Below are 24348 nucleotides of genomic sequence, written 5' to 3' on the forward strand. Positions count from 1 at the left end.
TATAAAAATGCAGAGCAAACAAAAAACCCAACCAAAATGAACTCTCCAAAACTGCTCTTAAAGAATTTTCCTTTGATAGAATGATAGAAGCATAGAATAGTTTGGGTTGGAAGGGACCTTAAAGCATATCCGGTTCAAACCCCCATGCCACTAGACCAGGCTGTTTCAAGCCCCATCCAACCTGGCCTTGAACACCTCCAGGGATGGGGCAGCCACCCCTGCTCTGGGAAACTTATTTGAGTGCCTCCCCACTCTCATCATGAAGAAATTCTTCCTTGTGTCTGGTCTAAATCTGCCCCTCTCCAGTTTATACCCATTCCCCCCAGTCCCATCACTCCAAGCCTTTGTGAACAGCCCCTCCCCAGCTTTCTTGTAGCCCCTTCAGGCACTGGAAGGTCGCTCTAAGGTCTCCTCGGAGCTTTCTCTTCTCCAGGCTGAACAACCCCAACTTTCTCAGCCTGTCCTCATGCAGAAGGTGCTCCAGCCCTCGGATCATCCTTGTAGCCTCCTCTGCACCCGTTCCAACAGCTCCATCTCCTTCTTATGCTGAGGATTCCAGACCTGGACACAGGGCTCCAGTTGAGGTCTCACAAGAGAGGAATAGAGCGGCAGAATCGACTCCTTCGCATAGGTGGGAGTTTATTTACTCTGGTGGGGTCATATCCTTTTGTTTCATGACCTGTCTGCTGGGCGCTGACTTCGTGCCGTTGCACTTTGGCATGAAACACCGTTTATGAATCACACACGAGGATGAGAGGCGAACATTTTGTCGTTCATTTAGCGACACATCTGACCTGCCTGTGTCATTCATTCAGCTGCAGCACATGGGCTTCTCCAGGTAAATTATGTGGAATTTTTTGTGTCTAACGATGACATTTGCGGGTGTATAAAATTTGCATATAAGCACGGTTCAGTGGCAATAGCTCTCATTTGGCATTCTGACTTTAACAAGAACCTGAATGAAAGGTCTTGCAGGAGGCAACTTTCTGTTGGATACGTACATATCGGAGATGAAATCAGTTGGGTTTAGATAAGTTTTTTTGGTTATTAACTAGTTGATAAGTTATTTCTGTTGCAGTTGCATTTTCATAGTCCAAATTCTTCTTACACGTCATGAGATGGTTCTCTAATTGCAACAGCAGATAAACCAGATGAGACATTACAGGCTGATAAAGATATACATCCTCAAACCTGGCAAAGTTCTTGGGTTGCAGCAGAATGAGTTAGAAATGCTCTTATTTCTAACAGTCCTCTTTGCTGAAATGCTGTCGTATGATGAAGATGAATCAAAACCTGATCGTATCTTCCATAGACTTCCATCTTCCATGTGGCATATGCTACATTTTAGGGTGACACACACAAGTTTTGGGTTAAAAGGAGAATGTTTCATATCATATGTACTTAAGCTCATTCAGTAAAGAACGACAAGAAATTATTGTGTGTTAAGAAGACCAGAGGATGGTTCCTTTCCGAGGAGAACTCCTAGAACAAACACGTCTGTAGTGCTGATGTCTGTGTTGTGGAGCGGACTTGTGATTCCTCAGAAAATCACACTATTGCACTTTGTAAAAAGCGTTTTTTTTTTTATTCAGGTATATAGTAAGACAAATTTTGAGTGGCTTCTCAAGTTTGTATATAATGCAACATGATGATCTGGTGGGTCTTTTCCAACCTGGTGATTCAATGATTCTTGAAAACTCTCTGTGCTTCACCTGATGTGTTAAATGGGGTCTCATGATGTTCCCAGTGCATAGAGAGCATCTGCGAGTTGGCTCCCAGTTATAGCATAACAACCCAGTAACAGGCATAGGGAAAATAATTGCTGTAGCTGGAACGTAAATTATATTTGGCTTTCTTTTCCTCTTCTTTATCAGTCTAGAATGTGTTTTTTTTGCACTTGTGAATCCTAGCTTGTAGTAAGGGGAAAAGATTTAAATTGTAATGCATCCAGCACCCTGCCATCCTGATTTACCGCAAGTGGCTCCAAGATAGATGCTTCTACCAGGCTTTTGCCAGGCTTTCAAGCTGAGCTTCACAACAACCCTGCTCTTTCCCTTTTACTCCACTCACCAGCATTGTCAGAACCACAGAAACCCAGCCAGACTCCTCTCTTCAACTATTATTCTTATTTATGGATGGACTTTTTGAACTACTGCCAACCTTTGTGTGAGGGTTTAAGTTACAATTAATCATCATCAGGGATGACTTAAGGGAAGAGGCATCCAGTCTGAGCTGTAAAACAAAACTCAGATTGACTCAAATCTTTTTCCAGGGAAAAACTGAGTGACTCGCACGCCCAGTTCCTCTCAAAGGGAGGAACCTTCTGTTCCACCCTGCATTTTCCAGCTCTGGCCCTCTATCTAGGAGGAGGACCAGTGAGCCCATTGTCAAGCATTAGCCACAACAGCTTGTCCTTCAATAAAAACTCCACCACAGAGGTTCCAAGGGCTGGGGTGGAGCTGGTCTTTGAATGTTCTGTCATCCTGTCCTGTTCAACAGCATTTTCCTAGCAATTGTGGAGTCATGATGGAAGACACTCCTTTCTTGCGTGCTGTGACAGGGTGTTTCCTTCTCTCCTCACGTCCTAAGTCATACAGAGTCCATACTGTGCAGAGAAAGGTGAAATGATGTATTTTCCCATGGAGAAATAATAGGAATGGGAAGTCTCTCAGATAGCTTTGGTAGTTTCAGGAGGATGTAAGCAGTGGTGTTATCAATTTTTTGCCTCGTTTCTTAAAACACAGACAAGCAATGGTCTGCAAACTATGTAGAGACTGAGAAATGACAGGAACAGATAGTTTGATAAATACAAAGGATAAATATAAATACAGTTACATGCCTTGTGGTTATGTATAAACCTATACAGTGCAAGGGAGCTGGTAGCTGTAAACCAGAAAGTTCAATAATCGTAAGCAGTGATCCTGAAGCAGAACCAGATGTAGCATAGATGGTAACCTGAAAAGTAAAGTGAATTTTCCTGGATGCGTCATACACGAGTTGTCCATCCTTTTCACAGTACGTAGGCTACTCCCCTGAGATACCACCAGTACTATTATCAAAAGAAGCTGCAATTTTATGGCGCTGCGGATTTCTTGGTGATCTGATTTTGGTTTTGTTGATGTAGATGAACGGGGCTTAGTGTGTTTTTTAATGTATCTATTAATTTTTAATTGTAGATAGGTGTGTCTTGATCAGTCAATGACTGAACTCCTTAAATGGTTATGACCGAACATCATGAGCTCTTGCTCTTGTGATTTGTGCAGCTGCTTCCATATCCTAAACATGGTTTGAGTATCTGAAGCTTCATAAGCTTCTGTGAGAAGTACTGACCATGTCTCCAGTTAAGCCAGGAAGGATTATTTTGCTACAGATCAATGGGTTGGATTGGATTTACAGTAGCGTAGCTGGAACTGGGTCTGTTCAAGCCTCTGCTACTGCACATAAATGTGTGTGTGTGTTTATATACCTCATATATACAGTGACAGAGTGATCTCAAGCAAGAAATACAGGAGGGATGTCCTGCTTAAAATCACTCTGAACACACTTAATGCAGAGTTGTATTGCCTTGCGTGTCGTGTGGTTCCACTGAGGGGGAGGCTGGGAAACTGTGGACAAAGTTCCTGCACTTGGAAGAGAGAACAAAGAAGAATGAGCCGTCTCCCTTTGTGTTGCCCCAGTTTTCATTGCAGAGAAGGGTCGTATTAGCCCAAGATCTCCTTTGGAGAACATGGGAAAGCCCTGTGGCTCTGATATCAATGTAATGAATCCAGGAGATGTCCAGGGGCTTAGCCCGTGCTGCTCTTCCCTAATGGCTCAGAGCCACTCCTCTGTGAAATGTGTGGATACAGGTTGCATGTTGGACTTCCCTCCTGGCTTCGAGGCCAGTTTCCCCAGTATCTGGTTTGGCCTTTGCCTCTTCCTGACATTTCTGTTCAGATAAGAGCTTGTGACAGATGTGATCTGGCCTGGGTGGCATTTTAAGGTGCACGTTGATATTTCTGTGAATACAGAAAAGCAAAGCATGCCAGGGAAGAGTTTTTAAGAGAAGGGGGCTGGAAGGCATGTTAGAACTATACCAAGCCTGCAGTGGAAATTTATGCAGAGCTGCTTTGCTTTTACTCTGAAAAAATACCTTTCATCTTTCTTTCTAGACTCGGAGGAGATGGGAAAAAGGGAGAATTAGTTCCTAATTTCTGCTGTTTGCTTGTGTTGCTGATAAACAACATTGCCCATACACTAGCTCTTCAACACTATGTGGGTTCCTGGGGTCCTGAAGTGTGAGCTGCACATCAGCCAAACCAAGCATCTCTCTCTGGTTGCATCCCTGCTGGTTGGCTTCGTATCCTCCATTCCTGATGTTCAGGTGAATTGTTCACACGCTCCATGGAAATGACACGATCGTGCCCCACTGGCTCTTGTGCTTCTCCCACTCATCTTTCTGTAAGGGATGTGACTACCTTAAAAGCATCTTTGTTCTAAAATCCCTTATGTGGAAATGGTTCCTGTGTCATAGAGAAAAATAATGGGCTTTGGTTTGCAGGAGAGAATTCCTTTGGTGTAAAAGATGCTAATCTTACATTATGATATTGATAGTTGGAATATCTGGGTGGTAAAGGTAGGTTCAGTTTTACCTCAGGATCACCTGTCTGAATGAGGGCTATTCTCATCATGCATTGTAAATTCCTGATTGTGTAGGGAGGCAGAGTGAAGAAAGGTTGTTTCTCCTGTGGAAATGGAACTGGATGATTCCTGTTTCCATTTTGGATCAAATTTGAAAGATTGTTACGGTTTTGAATTTGTTCAAATTTAAGAATTGCTGTGGATCACCTCTTCCAAGCTGTATGTCTCATGGGCAGCTTTTAATTGTCAATAAGAAGGCTATTATTGTACTTCATTCATTTTAATCCTTTTGGTGTGAGACTGGGATGCTTAATGCCTCATATTTATCTTACTCATAACTATAAACATGCTTCCAGCTGGTTAGTCCGTCTCCCAGACCGATTTCACTGGGAACATTTGTTAAGAATGGGGTCAGAGTCCATGTTTGCACATAATTTCCTCTTTGGCTGTTTATTTAACTAGTCTCTGCTTGAATTCTATTCCAAAGAGAGATTTTTCATGACCAAAAAGTATTTTCTTCCACCCTGAACTCCTCTGATAGCAAGAATCAAGAAGCTGTAAACGAAGCAGCCTGTTCGGTTTTTAGCTTTTGGATGCCTAGAACTCACAATTGTGACCTTTTCTTTGTTTCTCCAGAAGAAATAAAACATTTAATTTTCACTTATACCTCATCCTCATGGGCAACCTGTGGCTACGTGTCTGAGGCTTTACCTGCAGTGAATTTATTCCCTGGTCGCTGCTAGCAGGGAGCAGAATCTGAGCAGTTTGCCTTTGCGTTATTGTCGTTCATTGATCTCTCAGTTAACAAATAAATTAAAAAATGAGGCGGATCATGCAAGAGTAAGTCTAATTTCTCACCAACCCTCTGTATTTGTATTCTTCTTTTTGTTTGTATTCTTCTTTTTGTGAACCAGCTGCACAGGTATGAAATCTTGGGAGTTTTGTGACTTGTATGCTATTTGTTATCAGCCTCGTGCTATCCAAAGAAAAGCCCCTGGAGACAAGGACGTGACATGCTGTTGCTGTTATCAGACTATTACTGTTTCTATTTAGCTTGGATTCCTTGGCTAGAGTTCTGGAGGGAGGATGGGTCACCCCCTACGCCTTCTCCCACCCTCTTTGCCCCTTCAGTTCTTTCTTTGCTGTTCCAGGTTGGAGAAGCTCGCCCTGTTCCTGTGTTCAGAGCACTTTTCCTCTCCCACCCTCCACCAAATCACCTGGCAATCATGAAATTTGCATTAGGTGCAGCGACAAATTGGTTGCTCTGTAAACAGACACCCAGATGATCTAAAACATACAAACCATTTTGTGTCACATACTATTTGCAGCTGGTAGTTCTCAATTTGTTGTTCAATTTTGCCAGAGTAAGAGTAGAATTATAGTGCTGGTAACAGCATCTACTCACTTCAAATGAAGGGAGGAAATTCTTCACAATGAGGGAATACGGTAACTACTTCACACATTTGTCTTTTATTATGCTCTACACTTAGAATTTTCTTTCATTTCCTGAGATTTGACATGGAACATCTCATTTTTGTCAGCGTAGGCACTGAAAACATTCTCAATATATTTTTTCTGAAAGAATTTGACAGCCTGGATTTCAGAAGTGAAAAGAAATGTTAAAATTGTCTTATAAATCAGATCTTTTTGTTTCAAAACAAGCCAGAAAAATCTTTATTGCTTTTTTTTAAGAAACAAGTTATATTTAGTTTCATCACGGTTTAGCCGTGACCACAAAAAAAGAAGTTTAACAAGTGATGTCTAAGTTTTATAGATGGACCTTCACCTGTGTGCACAATGTGGATGCAAATCGCGAGTTCCTTTCCACCTCTTCAGTTTAAATTCTATCATGAAGTATAAAAAAGTGGTGCAAGTGTACATGCTGCTGTATTTCTCACTAAACCTGGAATATAGAAGAAAGGAAGAGCGGCTGTGTTTTTCTTGTTGTGTCATTGAAATGATACCAGCTACACTTCATGAGAGGAGAAATGGTTTTGCCCTAAATAGGTTAATTAATGGAGGTTTTGCAGCAGCCTCTGTTAAATTGGTTTTATTTCCATGGCAACTCTTTCTGCTTCCTGGATAACTTCATTTCAGTAAACGTAAGACTGAGTTGAGTGGACGATGGGCCCCTCTGTGTACTAATATGTGGGCAAGTACAATAAATTTCCACATCATGAACAGATAAATATAGGCACTTAACCTTGTTGTGCAGGGAATGTAATGTTAAGGGTTGCTGAGAACCAAATGTCAGCGAAAATAAATAGGTAATTGAGGGTGAGAGCCTATTGATAGTGGCAGTTCATCCATGCTAGAAGCACACCCAGGGCCTCAGCTGTGGGAAACAATGCATTGTTTTTTACTTTTCTTTCTTTCTGCTGTGAAACTTTATTGTGTTTAGTAGTGTGACCAGAGCTAGGTAACAATTTGTTCTATAAAAAACCCTCTTACTCCTGCTTCTGCTTCCAATTTGAAGTTGGGTACCATGCACTTAGGAGACCCAGAGAGAAGTTTGCCAGGACACAGTTTATTTCGGGAATATATCCTGTATGGGTCTAAGCTTTTGTTTTATTTCTCTGAAGGCATGGGAGCAAACCTGTTCGAATGCACAAGACTTGGTTGTTTCATAAAACCACAAGAACTGCAACCACAGGGTTGGTTGCAAAAGTTATTTCTTTTTTCAAACAGCAAAATAAAATTCTGATCTTTCTCCCACGTGCCTTTCCTCTCAAAACTATAATGTAGCATGTCTTAGGATAATTTCTGTCCTTAGGCTTCATTTGTTAAACTTGTTTTTTTTTTGTAAATGGTTAAAATTGTGGTCAGAGTTGACTCACCTTGGCTAGATTCGTTATCGCTTGTGTTAATATTTAATGGTGTGGTACCAGGCTGTACCCTGTTACTTTCAGAACACTCCCATATTGTTCTGAGAGATAATGCATCTCCTGCTTTAATATCGGGTATCGGGGATAGAGGATACTGCGTGGCCTCAAGGACCCGCTGCCTCCGCTGCATCTGGCTTTGCGTAAAGGCTCTGATGGATCCTAACAGTGCAAACGTCATGATTCCAAAAGCCTGACTGGGGTCTTGTTTGTCTTGATTAGTAAAAAGTTAAAAATAAATTTGATTAGGGGAGGAGGGGAAAGAATTAAATTAGAAACGATCATAGACTCATAGAATAGTTTGGGTTGGAAGGGAACTTAAAGATCATCCAGTCCCACCCCTGCCATGGGCAGGGACACCTCCCACTGGATCAGGGGCTCCAAGCCCCATCCAACCTGGCCTTGAGCCCCTCCAGGGATGGGGCAGCCACCCCTGCTCTGGGCAACCTGGGCCAGGTCCTCCCCACCTTCATGGTAAAGAAATTCCTCCTTATGTCTAGTCTAGATCTGCCCCTCTCCAGTTTATCCCCATTGCCCCTCGTCCTATCACTCCAAGCCTTTGTAAACAGCCCCTCCCCAGCTTTCCTGGAGCCCCTTTCAGCACTGGAAGCTGCTCTAAGGTCTTCTTGGAGCCTTCTCTTCTCCAGGCTGAACAACCCCAGCTCTCTCCACCTGTCCTCGTATCCTCGATAGTGTCCTGTATGTCATTATGAAAAATACGCTGACCCTTTTGAAGTTGCCCTGAGGTCAAGGGACTGCAGCAGCCCTTAGACTTCATGTTCCACTTTTTTCATGTCTTTCTTTTAAGCTGTCCTTCCCCTACATGTCCTACATCTCAGCTGCACCTCTCAGCTGAGCTGCTTGCTGCTGCTGCTTCCCCGCTCTTGGTCTCTGCCTCTCCTGCATCTTCCCTGGCCCTTGCCGATAGCCGTGCTTGCTCAACAAACCACAGTCCTTCTGTGAGTGAGAGAGGAGAGGAAACGACCTCAAGTTGATTCAGAGCACGTTCAGATTAGATATTAGGAAATAAATCTTCACAGAAAGGTTTCTTGGTCCCTGTCAGAGGCTGCACAGGGAGGTGGTGGAGTCCCCATCCCTGGAGGGGTTTAACAGATGGGTGGATGAGGTGCTCAAGGTTCTAGTTTAGTCGTGGACAGGGACGGTTGGACTTAATGATCTCACAGGTCTTTTCCAGCCAAATGATTTTATGCCACCTATAGGGGAAGTACCTAAGAAAACAACTTCTGTGCTGCAGAAACAGGGATCTGGAGAAGCACCACAATGATTTACAGGCTCTTAACCTCTTCGACAGGTAGCTAAGCTGCTTCAATTTCTCCTCGTTCTCCCTTTATGTTTTTTAGCACGTCAACAAGAGGACAGCAAGTGCAATACCCAGAGAGAGGAGCAGCAGAGCTCAGGCTCCTCTCTGTGGCCACACACGCAGCTTGGCCGCTGGCTTGTGTCCACCTAGGCTTCCACCCACCCAAGAAGAGGAGACGCGGCTCTGGCTCATTGGGAACAATCCTCATTCGTCTGTGCAGAGGATCAAGGGACTTTTCTGGCTGAAAACTAGTTGTTTGTTCACTTTGGTTTCATTTCCACCACTGAGCTAGATTTTATCCGTGTTAGTCCTCTGATCTGGTCCAAGCAAAGCTGCAGGAATGCCAGGACCAATGTTGGGGAAGAATCAGAGCTGCAAGTAGAGGATGGGGCTGAATCCCCAGCAGCAATTTGCAGTTAGATCAATTTAATTCAGCTGCACCTTGAGACTGTGGTGGGCTTTTCCACACAGTAGTCAGTAACTTTAATGCATTATGGGTGGTTATTTTCATTAAGATAACTTTCCCCAGTCATGTTCACTTAGTCTCTGTGAGTTTAAGACAAACCAGGCAACGCTGGCTGGGCTTGTTCTGCACAGGAGGTCTGAATCTGGCCTAATTAACAAGATGCTTCATTAGGAGGAAGTTGCTGACCCTGGTGGAATTGAGCTGCTTTGAAATACCAATGAGAGCCGGGTGCCTGCAGGGGTGTGCTGAGCTGCTCCCAGCTCTTGCTCACAGGAGAAATCCTTGGATGAGTTCAGTGCAATTTGTTCCCACTGCTGTTCCAGAGGGTGGGAGTGAAGCCCATCGTGTGTGCTGATGGTGGAAATATGTAAGTTGTGGTGTTCTCAAGAGACTCTTTCTACCCTTCTGCTGTTCCGAATGTCTCTGTGTGGTGTGACTGGGGTAAAAATCCATGAGCAGCCCCCTTTGCTTGCCCTACCCCCTGCTCAGCTGGTGGGCAATCACAGGGTGATGTTCTCTGCTCTAGGAAAGGTCATCCTCATGCCACAGTTCAGATGGATTGTACCTCAACTCACCATCATAGAATCACCAAGCTGGAAAAGACCTTTGAGATCATTGAGTCCAACCATACCTCTCTGCCACTAAACCATATCCTTAGGCACCTCATCTACTTTTCTTTTAAATACCTCTAGGGGTGGTGACTTCACCACCTTCCTGGGCAGCCTCTGCCAGTGCCTGATGACCCTTTTGGTGAAAAATATTTTCCTAGTGTCTGATCTGAACCTCCCCTGGCTTGAGGCCATTGCCCTATCGCCTGTCACTGGAGACAAGAGCCCAGCACCCACCTCTCCACAACCTCCTTTCAGGGAGTTGTAGAGAGTGATGAGGTCTCCCCTCAGCCTCCTCTTCTCCAGGCTAAACACCCCCAGCTCCCTAAGCTGCATCTTGTAAGGGTTGATCTCCAGACACTTCACCAGCTTTTTTGTTCTTCTCTGGATGAGCTTCAGGACCTCAACATCCCTCTTGTAGGGAAGGTTCCACAGTTGGAGTTGCTCTCTGTTAAAATGCGTATCAGCATTGGGTTTAACAAAATTCATGCTAGATGTGGGTTAACAGCAGTTTGCTTTGAAAACACAAAAACTTACTGCAGAGAGGTCTCCTGCCTTGGTTTGCTTAATGTAGAGGTATCTCCTTGTTTCTGGTTTCCCTTTTGGACTGATTTTTGAAACCAAGAATGGATTTACGTATGTGGTGCTAAGGGTTTCTTCTAATAGTTTCAAGCTCTGTGTGTGTAAATTGCTTTTTATTGGTGTATATTTGTGAACAAATAGTCATTTGTAGGTAATCCCTACATCATTTAGAGCACCTGCAAATAACTGTTTCCAAATTTAATCATAGAATCACAGAGTAACCAGGTTGGAAGAGACCCACCGGATCATCGAGTCCAACCATAAGTTTTCTTGCTCTTTTCTTTGAGGGGAAATTAAAACGTTTGGGTTTTTTAATGGTGAATATATATGAATATATTTCAAACATCAGTAAACCTTATAGTTGTAGCAAGTGGCTTCTTTTAGAACATCATCAATATATGTAATAATACCACTCCAGTTTGTGCTTAATTGACCTGGCAGAGGGTTCTCCTCAGCTTCTCTGACTGTCACCACCCTGACCTCACGCAAGTGTTTCAGCTGCTGTCACACCCTTGCCTTTTTGAGTAAAAGTATTGTATACTCTTGCAATTTAATTATCTATAATAACTCAAAGCCACCTGACCTGCTATATGAAGTGTCATCCTAACACAATGAGGTCTCTATCCACAGCTTCATTTTTGTATTCTACTGCTTTTACTGACTTACCCGTCTCTTTAATTTGAGTCTAGAGTTCATCCTATAAATTTGACAACATCATTGAAATGTGCTAAGCCATTTTATGTGTGTTTGTACACAGGAGAGAATTGCCATTTCTCCAGAATGGAAGAGCAGGTGAAGCTCTGCTTTCATCTTTTCTCACGTGCTCAGAGCCACCTTCTGCTCCCAGGTAGAGCTGGGGGCTCCCAGGCAGAGCACATCTGCGCTTTGAATTTGTCCTATTTTTTAATGGCATGCTTTTCTTAGTTTTTTATCTGTCTTTAAATGGAATTCACTGATGTGTGTGACTGTTTTCGTCCCTTTTCCTTAGTGTTTTATTAATAAACCATCCCACAAAGCATCACAAACTAGTGTAAACGTTAGAATCTCCCCGACTTTCTGTCATATAGGCTGTATTCCTTCTTTGCAACCAGGTTCAGTTTAAGGATAATGCTGTCAAATGTGGATTTCTAAAATTAGTCACCTATAATTTCTCACCCATAATTTCTATTCTGGCGAGAGAGTAAGTGACCTGGATTTCAAGGTGCTGAATATCCCAGTAGGCAAATTGAAATCTGTGGAAGTTTGGTGCGTGAACCAACTTTCAGTGTGAACAGCAAGCTGGAGTAGTTCCATCTTCTCCAAGAAACTCTTGTAGACCTCACACAGAAATCTTCCTCTCATCCCCAACACCTCCGTGGTTAGTTATGTTAGTAGTTTCTTGCTTCTCATGCTGGCTCCACTCTCTCTCAGCCTGTCCTCGTATGGGAGGTTCTCCAGCCCCTGGATCATCCTTGTAGCCTCCTCTGGACCTGTTCCAACAGCTCCATCTCCTTCTTATGGTGAGGATTCCAGAACTGGACACAATAATCCAGATAAGGTCTCACAAGAGAGGAGTATTATGCACAGAAAAGCAAAGTTGCATGCTTAATTTCTTGCTGATTACACAGTTGATCTTTGCCCAGTTCTACTTCCTAATATTTCTCATGCTTCTGAAAACTTGTGTAGCTCTGTTTTATACTGAGACAATATAATGAAATGATTGTTGGCGGGGGAAAGAGAAGGTTTGTATTCTTGCTGTGGAAGATGTTACTGTTTGCATTGTCTCGGCAGGTAGGTCAGCATCCTCTGCACACCCACCTGTTAGATACAGCAACCTGTAATCCTATAATGCTTCTTACTCCCGAGAGCAAGCGTTGAGACTAATCCAGGGCTTACAGGAAAAAGTTATTAGTCAGTCTCAGTGGCACACCCATGGCCTGTTGAGAAATATTTTTAGAAAGAATTCCACAGTGTGGCTCACAGACACTGTTTTTAAACACCTGGCTGCCCCCCTCCCCATCCTTGAAGCCTTTACTCGAGGAAACGTTTTAATTACATCAATGGGAGTTGTGCCCAAGTTGAGCAACAGAGAACAGACTCTGAGGAGTAATGTGCTACCTATTAGGCTACTGAATTTCCTATTTCCAAAGCAGGAAAATCCATGTGCTGAGTAATACAAGCTGAAACATCCAGGTATGTTGCAGCGTTGGAAGCAGACAGAAAGATTTACAGGTATTTTGTAGACTTAGCAAGATAGAATCATAGAATAGTTTGGGTTAGAAGGGACCTTAAAGATAATCTAGCTCCAACCCCTCTGCCGTGGGCTGGGACACCTCCCAATGGATCAGGGGCTCCAAGCCCCATCCAACCTGGCCTTGAACCCCTCCAGGGATGGGGCAGCCACCACTGCTCTGGGCAACTTGTTCCAGTGCCTCACCACTCTCATCATGAAGAGATTCCTCCTTATGTCTAGCCTAAACCTCCCCTCTCCAGTTTATACCCATTGCCCCTCATCCTATCACTCCAAGCCTTTGGGAACGGTCCCTCCCATGCAGGGATCACCCAGGGGCCATAAACGCAGTATCAGCAGCATGTTTCCCTCAGGCAGTGGGGAGAGGAGAGGACCTCCCTTCAGTTGAAGACATTTCAGCTCTCCCAGGGGCTCTGCTGCTTTCTCTGGCAAACATTCAGACCCTGAATTTCTGCCCCAAATTGAGAGTTCAGTGTGGCAGGAACCGCACCGGCATGCGGAGGGGAAAGTGGAAGGTGAACCCGCAAACGGGTGAACATTGCAGTGAAGCTCTGCAAACACGCTCCACGTGGCTCTGCTTCCCACGGGTCAGCCGGCAGCCTTGGACTTTATACTTATATTGCCCAGAGCAGGGGTGGCTGCCCCATCCCTGGAGGGGTCCAAGGCCAGGTTGGATGGGGCTTGGAGCCCCTGATCCAGTGGGAGGTGTCCCTGCCCATGGCAGCGCTGGAACAGGATGGGCTTTGAGGTCCCTTCCAACCCAAACCATTCTATGATCCTACTTAATGATTTTGGCTTTTTTTTTAGTGTATTTGAAGGGCAGAAATGAAATATTGAAGGCTGATGGAATTTGCAGTCTGATCACATTCAGTAAAGTTTGTGCTTAGCAAGATCTTGTAGCTAGAAGTCACCTTAATATTTTATACAATGCCAACCTTACTGAAAGAAAATGAAGAAAGCCTTATGAGCGCAGAAATTGCTCATGAAGGAACTGAAATTCCCATGTGTTTAAGTACCAGGCTGTGTTAGTCTGTTTGTGTGTACCTTAGATAGCTGTGTTTACTTTTGTTTATGGGCAGGATTGTGTTTGAACTTAGCCACACACCAGTTATAAAGTTGAAATGCCTGGTTGTTATAGGCATTAAATGCCTATAAGAGGACTTTGGCTCCATCCAGTACTTTGTCTTTCATATGATAACACCTGTCATGTCAAAGTGTCCATCTGAAACTTGATGCATCACATTTATTTCTTAAGTATGGCTTATGCTACCAATTTGGAGTTACTCTACTTAAATTTTCTCAAATACAAGGGGTCTAGCCTGATCCAGCCCTTTGCTTTAATAAAGCAAATATGAATTAGGATCGTATTTTTCATTTGTCTGTATGAATACATCCTCTAGACAGTTCACAATACAGAGTGAGTTACATCTTCTAGGTATGGAGTGGCTTGTTTGGTTTTTTACCGAGCCAGAATTTTTGTGTGCTGAACTTGATTGTTTTCTGCATTTCAGAGCAGTAAGAAATCTAGTTCTGAATGTGTCTTGCTGCTAGAATTGAGAGAGCTTATTGTGGGGGATCCCTCAGGCAATGCCAGCTCGTTTATCAGGTCCAAGTGCTCGGGTTTGGGCACGGGACTGGTTCCAGATGGCTGAGGTTTTATGCTTCAGGTGAGAAAACGTTTCCTGATAGAACATGTCCTATTGCTTGTGAAGATTCTTGGAGATGATCATCAGAATCTTTGAGGTCTTGATGTGCCTGGTGGAGGAACATGACCATGAAATAGTTGGCTATGGGACCGACAGCTGTTTTAAGGGCCAGATGACAGCAATAATTCAGCGCAATCGTTGCACGTTGTTAGATGGACTTCAGAGTTCCAATTTAAAGGATGATAGCAAAGGTTGATGGAAGCATGAGAGTGCAGTTTAGGAAATCATTGTTCAAGAGTCTTGTCTGATTTGCTCTCCTGATTGCATTGTATGGGATCCAATTGCTCCTGATGCGGAGAGATTTGCAAGCAAATACACCGTGCTGCAATATCAGTCATGACAACATGAAAGACATGTTAGTTATAAACACTAAATTTTGCATTTTACTGCTATGTAGTCAACATGTAGATTGTTCCTAGCCAAGCGGTAGTCTTTTGGATGTTTTCTGCCTATTGCTACAGGGAAGGAGAATCAGAAAACTGACACCCTTCAAGCCTGAAGACGTTCTGCGCATCTTATCTGGCTATAAACTGGAGAGGGGTGGATTTAGACTAGACATTAGGAAGAATTTCTTCACGATGAGGGTGGGGAGGCCCTGGCCCAGGTTGCCCAGAGCAGGGGTGGCTGCCCCATCCCTGGAGGTGTTCAAGGCTAGGCTGGATGGGGCTTGGAGCCCCTGATCCAGTGGGAGGTGTCTCTGCCCATGGTGGGGGTGGGACTGGATGGACTTTGAGGTCCTTCCAACCCAAACCGTTCTATGATTCTATGATCATTCTGGTTTTCTGGTTCACACACCCAGTGTAGAAAAAAGTAAGCTTATTGTGCAGTGATGGTAGTGCTTCAGGCTTAACTTTTGGAAGAACGTCACCCTTTTAGGGATACAGAATGCAAACCTGTGCACAAATACTACAGTCCAAGGGAAACAAACACTTTTTGGCCCTTTTGCACGGCTGAGGCTTCACCTACAGGCTGAGACAGAAATAGGGTTTGTTTGTCTTCTGTCCTATTTTTATCATAATAACGTTGTTGCAGGAAGTAATGAATGCTGGCTACGTTATGGTTTTCATATGTCACCAGAAAACAGGTTTTTTGAAGTGGTTTTTTGACATTACAGTAGCATTGTAAGCCTAGGATCAATAATTGCTGTTCTTAAGCAAGGTTTATGGGCTCTTCAGAGAGAGCAATTGCTGTACACTCATTTAGTGGTAGCTCTGCCCTGATTGGAAGCTTTTGAATCTCTGAGCTGGTTGGTTAAGTGTCAAAAATACTTTTGTTGTGTCATTGCTGACTCCTTAGGTGAATATTATTACTAATAAATTAAGTCTTCTCTATATGTGTCAGTGTGTTGTTGCACACAAGTTTGGACACTTGCTTCAAGCTGATTTCTTCTACGGTTCGGATCAGTTTTCTGTCTCTTGGTGGTGTTGGAGATGGCAAATAAGCATGTGTGTGTGTTCTAGCAGAGTAAGGAGTGATTGGCTTTGTATTCAGTGATCTATCTCACGGCAACAGGTGTTTGCTCCTCCTCAGAAGTAGCTCATTACTTCATCCAAGGAGCTGTCATGTAATTAATAGTGGTAATGTGGAAACTTTCTTCTCACTGGAGCCAGAAGGCCATGGACACCAAGGATTTCAGGGGAGCAGTTTCCTCTTGTGACTGCCCAGGTGGAGTTTGTAGATCGACATGTGCTCATTAGATGAGGACAATTATAGCTGCGACGTGGTGTTTTTGTGGATGATGGCTGGAAAATGAGGAATATATCACTTGGGCACTGAGAAATGGATGGGTGTTTCTCCACTTGATTAAAGGGAAGTCGTGGGTCACCAGGAGGTCTGCCTGAACATCTGGCCCAGAGCCATCCCCTTGGTTTAGCTAAACGGGGACTGTGTATTCATCACACATCTCCAGCACTTGTGTGAGCCACTGTTTGTCTCTGTGAGCAGTAACCTACGAAACAGCAGGAGAACAACAAATGACAATAACTTGTAAGGGAGGACAAATGTGAACTCATAATCTGTCTTGATATGCATGTTGTGTTGCCCAGTCATAGAATCACAGAATAGTTTGGGTTGGAAGAGACCTTAAAGAGCATCTTGTTCCAACCTCCCTGCCATGGGCAGGGACACCTCCCACTGGATCAGGCTGCCCAAAGCCCCATCCAACGTTGCCTTGAACCCCTCCAGGGATGGGGCAGCCACAGCTTCCCTGGACAAACTGGGCCAGTCCCGCACCACTCTCATGGTGAAGAAATCCCTCCTTATGTCTAGTCTCAATCTGCCTCTCTCCAGTTTATCCCCATTGCCCCTCATCCTATCACCACAAGCCTTTACGAACAGCCCCTTCCCAGCTTTCTTGTTCCCCCTTCAGGTACTGGAAGGTCGCTCTAAGGTCTTCTTGGAGCCTTCTCTTCTCCAGGCTGAGCAACCCCAACTCTCTCAGCCTGTCCTTGTATGGGAGATGTTCCAGCCCTCGGATCATCTTTGTAGCCTTCTCTGGACCCATTCCAACAGCTCAAAATCAGTTCTGCTACAACCTTGTCTAGCACCTCCGCCCTAAGCCAGAATCCTGAAGTGATTCATCATAATCAACAGAACGTTTGTAGTGATAGGGTGATGGGCAATGGGTATAAACTGGAGATGTGGTGTCTGCCCTATCCCTGGAGGTGTTCAAGGCCATGTTGAATGGGGCTTGATCAGCCTGATCCAGTGGGAGGTGTCCCTGCCCATGGCAGGGGGGTAGGAACTAGATGATCTTTAAAGTCCCTTCCAACCCAAACTATTCTATGGTTCTATGACTTTTAGTTGGTATTCTTTGACCAGGACAGACATCAGAGCTACAGGAATAGTCCTGTGGGAAACTGGAGTTCCCCATGGGCCATGGGGAAGCACCTGCGAGTGAGTAAGAAGTTGTCTTACATCTTTAAGTGCAAACACTGCAATTCTTGTATAAAAGGCACAAACCCCAATTGTGCTTCTGTTTACCGTAGCGTAAATTCTGCCACCTCATGGTGCTGGAGCATGTCACGAATTGGAGTTTGGCCCCAGGCTGATGAGAAGTTCAGGTTTGGCTAATGAGGTTTGGTACTGGATGATCTTTAAGGTCTTTTGTGACCCAAACCATTCTGTGATTCTATGATACTGCTCCTCTGGGCCAGTTTCAGCAGTGAAAACTTGACAATGCATTCCAAAAATCCACTGCTGTTCACTTTGCCAAGCAGCAAAACTAAGTTTTATGAAGCAAACAGGCATGAGAAATAAATAAACTTAAGATTTTTGTAATCCATATGATTACATAGGAGAGATCTGAACTCCTATTGTATTGTTGGGGGTGACTGCAGTGCCCCACATGCTTGATAATGTACAGAATTGATTTGAAATATAGGAAGATCGAGACTATGTGAAATTTATTTCCAATCAAGTGTTTAGTAAGCAATTATACAGATTATAAATAGAACGGATTTTAAATCTGCTTCCCTGTGGCCACACGTATGGTGTGGTTGTTGGAGGGGCAGTGGTTTGAGTTTTTTTAGCGTAACACAATAAAGGGAGTTTTCAGTCGAGCAGCCGTCTCCTTCTGCAGAGGAAACCTGCAGGATGATGTTTATGCTTGTTTTAGTCATCGGAGGTGAAGTGCACAATAATGCTAAGCCTGTGTTTCTACAATTAGAGGATATTTCTCATGGTGAAGGAAGTCTCCAAGGTCAACGGCTACAATACCCGGAGAAGTTACATCACAAACCCACATCTGCACGAGGCTGTTCTCTTTTCCTTCCACACCCCTTTTTTAGTGTGTGTATGTGCTCTCTCTCAGCTGAAGTGTTGCTCACATCACTTCCAAGGATACGAGGGATTTGGACTGGACTTCTGTTTACAGTGTCATCTAGCTATTAAAAAAAACCGAACCTCACACACCCTGCAAGCAAAAAACCTGAATAAATATTCACACACCCCCAGATAACTGAAAAAAAAAATCTCTGTACTGTTTTCTAATATGCTCTACATTCCTAAACCAAAAAATATGGTTGGACTCGATGATCCGGTGGGTCTTTTCCAACCTGGTGATTCTATGAAAGTTGATTTGTCTAGCTACTGTTTTTGCGATAGGAATTACATTGTACGGTGATGATGGCAGCAGCGGCACCTCCTGGATCTCATCTCAGCCTGTGTCTGTCTTACCTTCTGTCATGGTAGTGGTGGTTGTGGCAGCTCATCCCTCTGTGATGAGCTCTGTGCATGGGAAGGAGGAAGCTTTTGGCTATTTTAGCAAAATTTGCATGAGGGAAGAGAATCCTCTAGATCCTAATTTTTCCTGTTAACTTTATATTTCCATTTATTATGCAAGTTGATGTTACTGGTACAGACAACACAGTTTGGAAACCGCTGGTGTAATAAATTTCTGTTTGGGGTTTTTCTTTTTTTTTTATTTCTATACAAGAAATTTCAGCGTAAGGATTGCATTCCCTAATCATATTTTTGAAGAAGATTCTTTTCATCAGTGTTTGCTTGGTTTAGCTCCAGCACATGGCTGTTAATCTAAATTCAGCTTGACTTATAATAGTGAGAATAAGGACACTCCTTAGAAGCCTACCTGCCCATTTTATTTGTTTTTCACCTTCCTGATGAGGTTTGCTCTTATTCCAACAACAGGATAGCAAAGCGAGTGGTTGCTCTACATACTCCTCGTTACTGAAGACCTTATTTTATTTATACACCAGACTCTGAGTCAATGCTGTTGAAGTCAGACGAGTCTTTCTCTGGCTTGGAGTTGTTCTGAATCAGTCTATAAACCTAAAAATTAAAGCTGCTCCTAACAAAGAAAACAAACCCTTTTTCCTTCAGTTCCTAACAGAACTTGTGTTGTGGTTTTTAGCCTGTTGTTCATGTCTAGTCATGTTCACTGGTGACCATTCCATGCATCATCCATTAGGGTGAAATTACCTTCCTCGGTTGCGTTTGGTTTGACAGCAATTATTGCATTTAAGAAGGGTGGTGGCGTTCTGCCATCCGCTCCCTCGCTCTGCAATTGGGAATGGTGGTTACGAAGAGGTGTAAACGTCATCCAGGTAGCTAGGTTACCCCGAGTATTTAAAGAGGCGAGAAGAAAGGCTGATCTTCTTTTAGGCGCGGACAGGTGTGACAGAAGTTGAATTGGACTAGTGAGAGAAGGATTTTTCAAAGCTGAGAACATGTGTTTCGGAGCGCGCACCAGGTGTATCGGTTGCAAGTTGCTCATCCTTGCCTTGATCAGCATCATCGCAAATATTTTACTTTATTTTCCTAATGGTGAAACAAGATACGCTTCAGAGCATCGTCTCGGCAAATACGTCGAGTGCCTTCATGGCATTCTAGGTGGAGGCATTTTGGTAAGTAATGGGCTAGTGGTTTCTTTCAAGTTTATGTTGGAGATACTTGGTATTAATGTTTCTTTACCATTTATGCTAATGTATTGATCATATCTCTTATCTGCAGGAATCTCTGGACTTGTACCAGACTAAATTAGCTATATTACCCCATAGGTGTTATTAGTTACTTATCTATAACATTATGCCACTTTAGAACCAAGAAAGTCATAGGGTCTAGGGTGCAGAATCCAAATGCAAAACTGGAACCAAGCCTCTCAGTGGGTCATGGTTTGTGTAAAGGGTTAACTCTTACATTTCTGTTATTATTGAATCCTTCTCCTTTTATATCCTTAGATAACATTTAGTTGCATTTCCTTAATTCCTGTTATCTGAGATGCTTACAGTTATTTCTCTGCCTTAGCTCTTTATTTGGAGGAATCGAGTGGCCGTTGTCAAAGCTTTGTATTCGAGTGACAGCAAAGGGTGAAGATTTGAGTGTGTTTGTCACAGGAAATTGTTAATCCGAAACTACTCTTTCCTGCCTTTTCAACTTTGTAGACCATGTTGTAGCATATTTAAGTTCCCTGACTCTAGGCTTCCTTTTTCACTCACTTTTAAAAGTGCTGCTTAGAAATAGGCTACAGATCTTCATGGTTTTCTTAGGTACTCCTAGGTGCAGAGTCTTTATAAGCACAAACTGTTATTAAGTCCTGTTAGTGCTAAAGGGAAATTCTCTCTTTATACAACCCTGCTCCTTCTTGATTTTGCGCTAAAAGCTCTGGAGTATGGATGACTTGTTTCTTACAGAGAATTTCTGCTTTGTTACTTTGCATTTCTGTCCCTGGAAGCTGGTTGTAAAAACCTACGAAAAGCTAGATGTCTGTGGTGAGATGTTTGCCTGAGTGGGGTGAAGGAATTCTAGACTTTCTACCCTGCTCAGACTGGTTTGTCACACAGGCAGTGATAATGCTTCAGTAACTAATGTATTTGTAGTAGTTGGGTTTTTAACCAATAATTGAAAGACTTATCTTGTGGTAGAAAGTGAGGGCATTTTTTTGCAAAGCATTTTATTTGCAGGATACAGCCTTTAATGTGAATAAAAACTTCAGATGTTGAAGTCCTTTAAATGTTAGCAATACCTCAGCAGGCTCTTCATCGACAGGCTCTCTACACTCTTAAGAGAAAAGAGAAATGTGCCTGTCCTGGTGATGTCGCTGCTGCTATTGGGAGATGCCTACTGTGTAAAACTGAACAAGTCCGACACACTACCCCCATTCCCCCACCAAGAAGCAATGTAAATGAGATTCATTATGTTTTATCTGTCCTGTCTGTGCGGCAAAAGAGGACGATGTGGTTTGTTTGCTCCCTACCTAGGTGCTCATTCCAGCTGCAGTATTCATTGGGCTCCACCGCGATGACCGCTGTGGGTGCTTTGGCCACGCCGACTGCGGGAAAAGCTGCGCGGTAAGAGAGTCTTTACGTTCCAGTCTGAGAAAATCCCAAAGACAAGGTGATTGTTCAGTTAAAAGTTCATGTCTGTTTGCTGTGCAGATGCTGTCCTCAGTTCTGGCAGCCGTGATTGGGCTCATTGGTTCTGGATACTGCATAATCATTTCAGCGCTGGGCTTGTCTCATGGACCATATTGTTCTACTCACCCAGAAAGACAGTGGATCTATCCTTTCACTGAATCCTCTGGAGGGTAAGTTGTCCATCCAGGAGGATGTTGTATCTCCCCCTGTGTACCCTTGATCTTCATTCCAGTGCCCTTCAGCAATATCCAGGAACCATGCACCAAGACCCATTCCCAAGTTTATGCTTCGCAATCACCAAGACCTAAATAGATGGTGCCAGCTACCCACCCTGCTAGAGTTCTAAATCCAAAGCGGTACAAATCCTCTGTCCTACAAAAAGGGATCTGAACTTGTTTATATAGGTAATAATATCTATATAAGACATATATAATTCATGTCTAGGAGCATCTCTAACATAAAATTCAATGTTTGGGGAATCTGAGAGTTTTACAAACTATGAATAGTGGTTGTTAGAAAATTTGTCCCGTTGTGTAGGAATCGGTTTTGTGATGCTTCCTTCTGAAGTTGCTTTATACCAGTGTAACTTCATTAGTTACAATGGCACAGAACTTTTCTAAATAAAAATAGAAAAGGTTTATAAAAATCTTCTTTGTATGCTGCAGGGTGGGGAGGGCCAGAAGTTCTTCATTATCCCTAATTAGAGTTCTCCAGCAAGCAAAGCCTTGTTAGCTGAGTTGTATGCTATTTCTCATTAATCTCCACAAATCCTATAGGTTGGAAGAGGATTTGGTTTGGATCGTGATGTGCTTTTACAATGTCTGTGTGTGGTTGGCAACCTCGGGGCTGATTCTGGTAACAGTTTACGACTGATGCCAGACAGTTTGAGTACTAAGAAGCCACACAGAGCTCCTTCACAGCAAAGGGTTTGAATTTTACAATTCTGTTGCACCTCTCTCAAGAGGGGCTGTTCCTTCTTGTCCCCAACTGTGACTGAATATAGAAGATTCTGCAGTTCTTTTGAGAAATAGTATTGCTCTTTCAGATTTCTTGAACTTCTGTCTCACTTTAATCAGTGATAGAAGATTCTGCCTTTACAGCTTAGATTTTTTTTTTTAACAGAAATTAAGACCTAAAAATATCTCATTGATCATTCAACATGTTCTTAAACAGAACAAACTTTGCAAAGAATAAACGATTGCCTTTTCTTTTCCCACTTACAATGATTATCCTTGATGCAGTTACAGACTAGATGTAGTCTGGTTCTAGAGTGTGGTAAGCATCTTACTCTGTCACAATGTTAATATCTTTTTAATTGCTGTGTGCAGGTACTTGTTTGAGTACAGCAAGTGGTCTGAATGTCAAGAACCTCATAACATCGTGCATTGGAACGTCACCCTCTTCTCCATCCTCCTTGTCGTGGGAGTAATAGAGTTCATTCTGTGCTTCATACAGATAATCAATGGCATTCTTGGAGGGTTGTGTGGGTTGTGCTGCAGTCATGAGGAGGTAAGCCCTTTGGAGCCGTAAGCATGCTTCCCAGATGAACACAAAATGCTCTTGCTAGTGATGTTACTGTGGAGCAGCTATTATGTTAGATATTCTTAAGCAACGACTCAGTGTGCAACTGCTTTAGATCCACGTTGTGTTGAGCATTTTCATGTAGTGCTTGACCATGTGCTTTCAGTCCCAGTGAATTTAGTCTGCATAGGAACTGGAAGGCTTTTTCCCATGTGGTCATCAGCATCACAGAGATGATACAACTGAAACACAGATGTCCTGGTGGTGCTTTTTCATAGATTCTGTGATTCTATTACTGTCTTCAGTCCTATCTTCCACGCTGTAACTGCAGTATAAAAGAGCTGTGTTATGGTTCTCTAAATATTGTCTGGTTAATTTTAGGTCTTATATACAATATTGAAATTCTTAATGTGTGTTTCTTTCTGTTCTCCCCACAGGCATACGCTTGCTAGAAACCAGATGATGTGTTGACGTCGGTGCATGTGTGGTATATTAAGTATTTTGTGGGGTTTTTATATCCCATGCATACTAAAACGTGCATTGTTTGTTGTCAGGCTGTGCTGTTGCTATTGATTTATCTGACTTTGGGCCAGGATTTGTTGTTGGAGTCATGTGCAGGTTGTCCGTTAACGTCTCTGTATCTAAAGGCAAAATGTATCCTGAGTATCTTTGATAATTTCATAGAAACGTTTGGTTGGAAAAGACCTTTGAGATCATAGAGTTCAACCATCCCTGTCCACTACTGAACCAGATCCCTGAGCACCTCACCCAACTGTCTGTTAAACAGCTCTGGGGATGGGGACTCCATCACCTCCCTGGGCAGCCTCAGCCAGTGCATGATGACCCTTTTGGTGAAGAAATTTTTCCTGATGTCCAGTCTGAACGTCCCCTGGCACAACATGAGGCCATTCCCTCTCATCCTGTCTCCTGTCCCTTGGGAGAAGAGACCAACACCCCCCTCTCTACAACTTCCTTTCAGAGATTTGTAGGTAGAGATAAGGTCTCCCCTTTCTTCTGGACTAAACAACCCCAGGTCCCTCAACTGCTCCTCATAAGACACGTTCCCCAGCTCCTTCACTTCTCTGGATGCATTCCAGCACCTCAGTGTCCTTGTAGTGAGGGACCCAAAACTGAACCCAGGATTTGAGGTGCCCCTTCACCAGTGCTGAGCGCAGAGGAAGGATGACCTCCCCGCCCCTGCTGGCCAAACTGTTTCTGATGCAGACCAGGATGTTGTTGAGTTTCTTGGCCACCTGGGCCACTGCTGGCTCATGTTCAGCCGCTGTCGGCCAGTAACTCCAGGGCTTTTTCCACCAGGCAGCTTCCCAGCCATCCTACCCCAAGCCTCTCGCACTGCGTGGGGTTATTGTGAACCAAGTGGAGGAACCCAGCACTTGGCTTTGTTGAACCTCATACCACTGGCTGCAGCCCATTGGTCTACCCTGCCTCTGTAGAGCCTCCCTTTCCTCAAGAAAATCAGCATTTCTGCCCAGCTTGGTGTCATCTGCAAAATGAGGGTATGCTCAACCCCGTCATCCAG

At 43.6% G+C, this 24348-nt stretch overlaps 1 protein-coding gene across 1 annotated transcript; it reads left to right on the forward strand.

The window, feature by feature from the left end:
- The first annotated feature begins 19459 nt into the window (after positions 1-19459).
- Positions 19460-23410, forward strand: LOC138724501 (transmembrane 4 L6 family member 1-like). The gene is made up of 5 exons (XM_069864532.1): positions 19460-19778; positions 21132-21221; positions 21309-21457; positions 22616-22796; positions 23246-23410. Exons 1-5 carry the CDS (start codon positions 19602-19604, stop codon positions 23258-23260), a joined length of 612 nt encoding a protein of 203 aa, XP_069720633.1. The 5' UTR covers positions 19460-19601; the 3' UTR covers positions 23261-23410.
- Positions 23411-24348: the final 938 nt, after the last annotated feature.

Source organism: Phaenicophaeus curvirostris, chromosome 10 (assembly GCF_032191515.1).
Source record: "Phaenicophaeus curvirostris isolate KB17595 chromosome 10, BPBGC_Pcur_1.0, whole genome shotgun sequence".
In the NCBI taxonomy this organism is placed as follows: domain Eukaryota; kingdom Metazoa; phylum Chordata; class Aves; order Cuculiformes; family Cuculidae; genus Phaenicophaeus; species Phaenicophaeus curvirostris.

What these genes read in the sequence shown, in the direction of transcription:
- LOC138724501 (XM_069864532.1), top strand. Translation starts at nt 19,602, where the DNA reads ATGTGTTTCGGAGCGCGCACCAGGTGTATCGGTTGCAAGTTGCTCATC. An exon ending in TTCTAGGTGGAGGCATTTTG is followed by an intron (nt 19,779 to 21,131) that starts GTAAGTAATGGG and finishes CTCCCTACCTAG; the next exon opens with GTGCTCATTCCAGCTGCAGT. An exon ending in TTCACTGAATCCTCTGGAGG is followed by an intron (nt 21,458 to 22,615) that starts GTAAGTTGTCCA and finishes TGCTGTGTGCAG; the next exon opens with GTACTTGTTTGAGTACAGCA.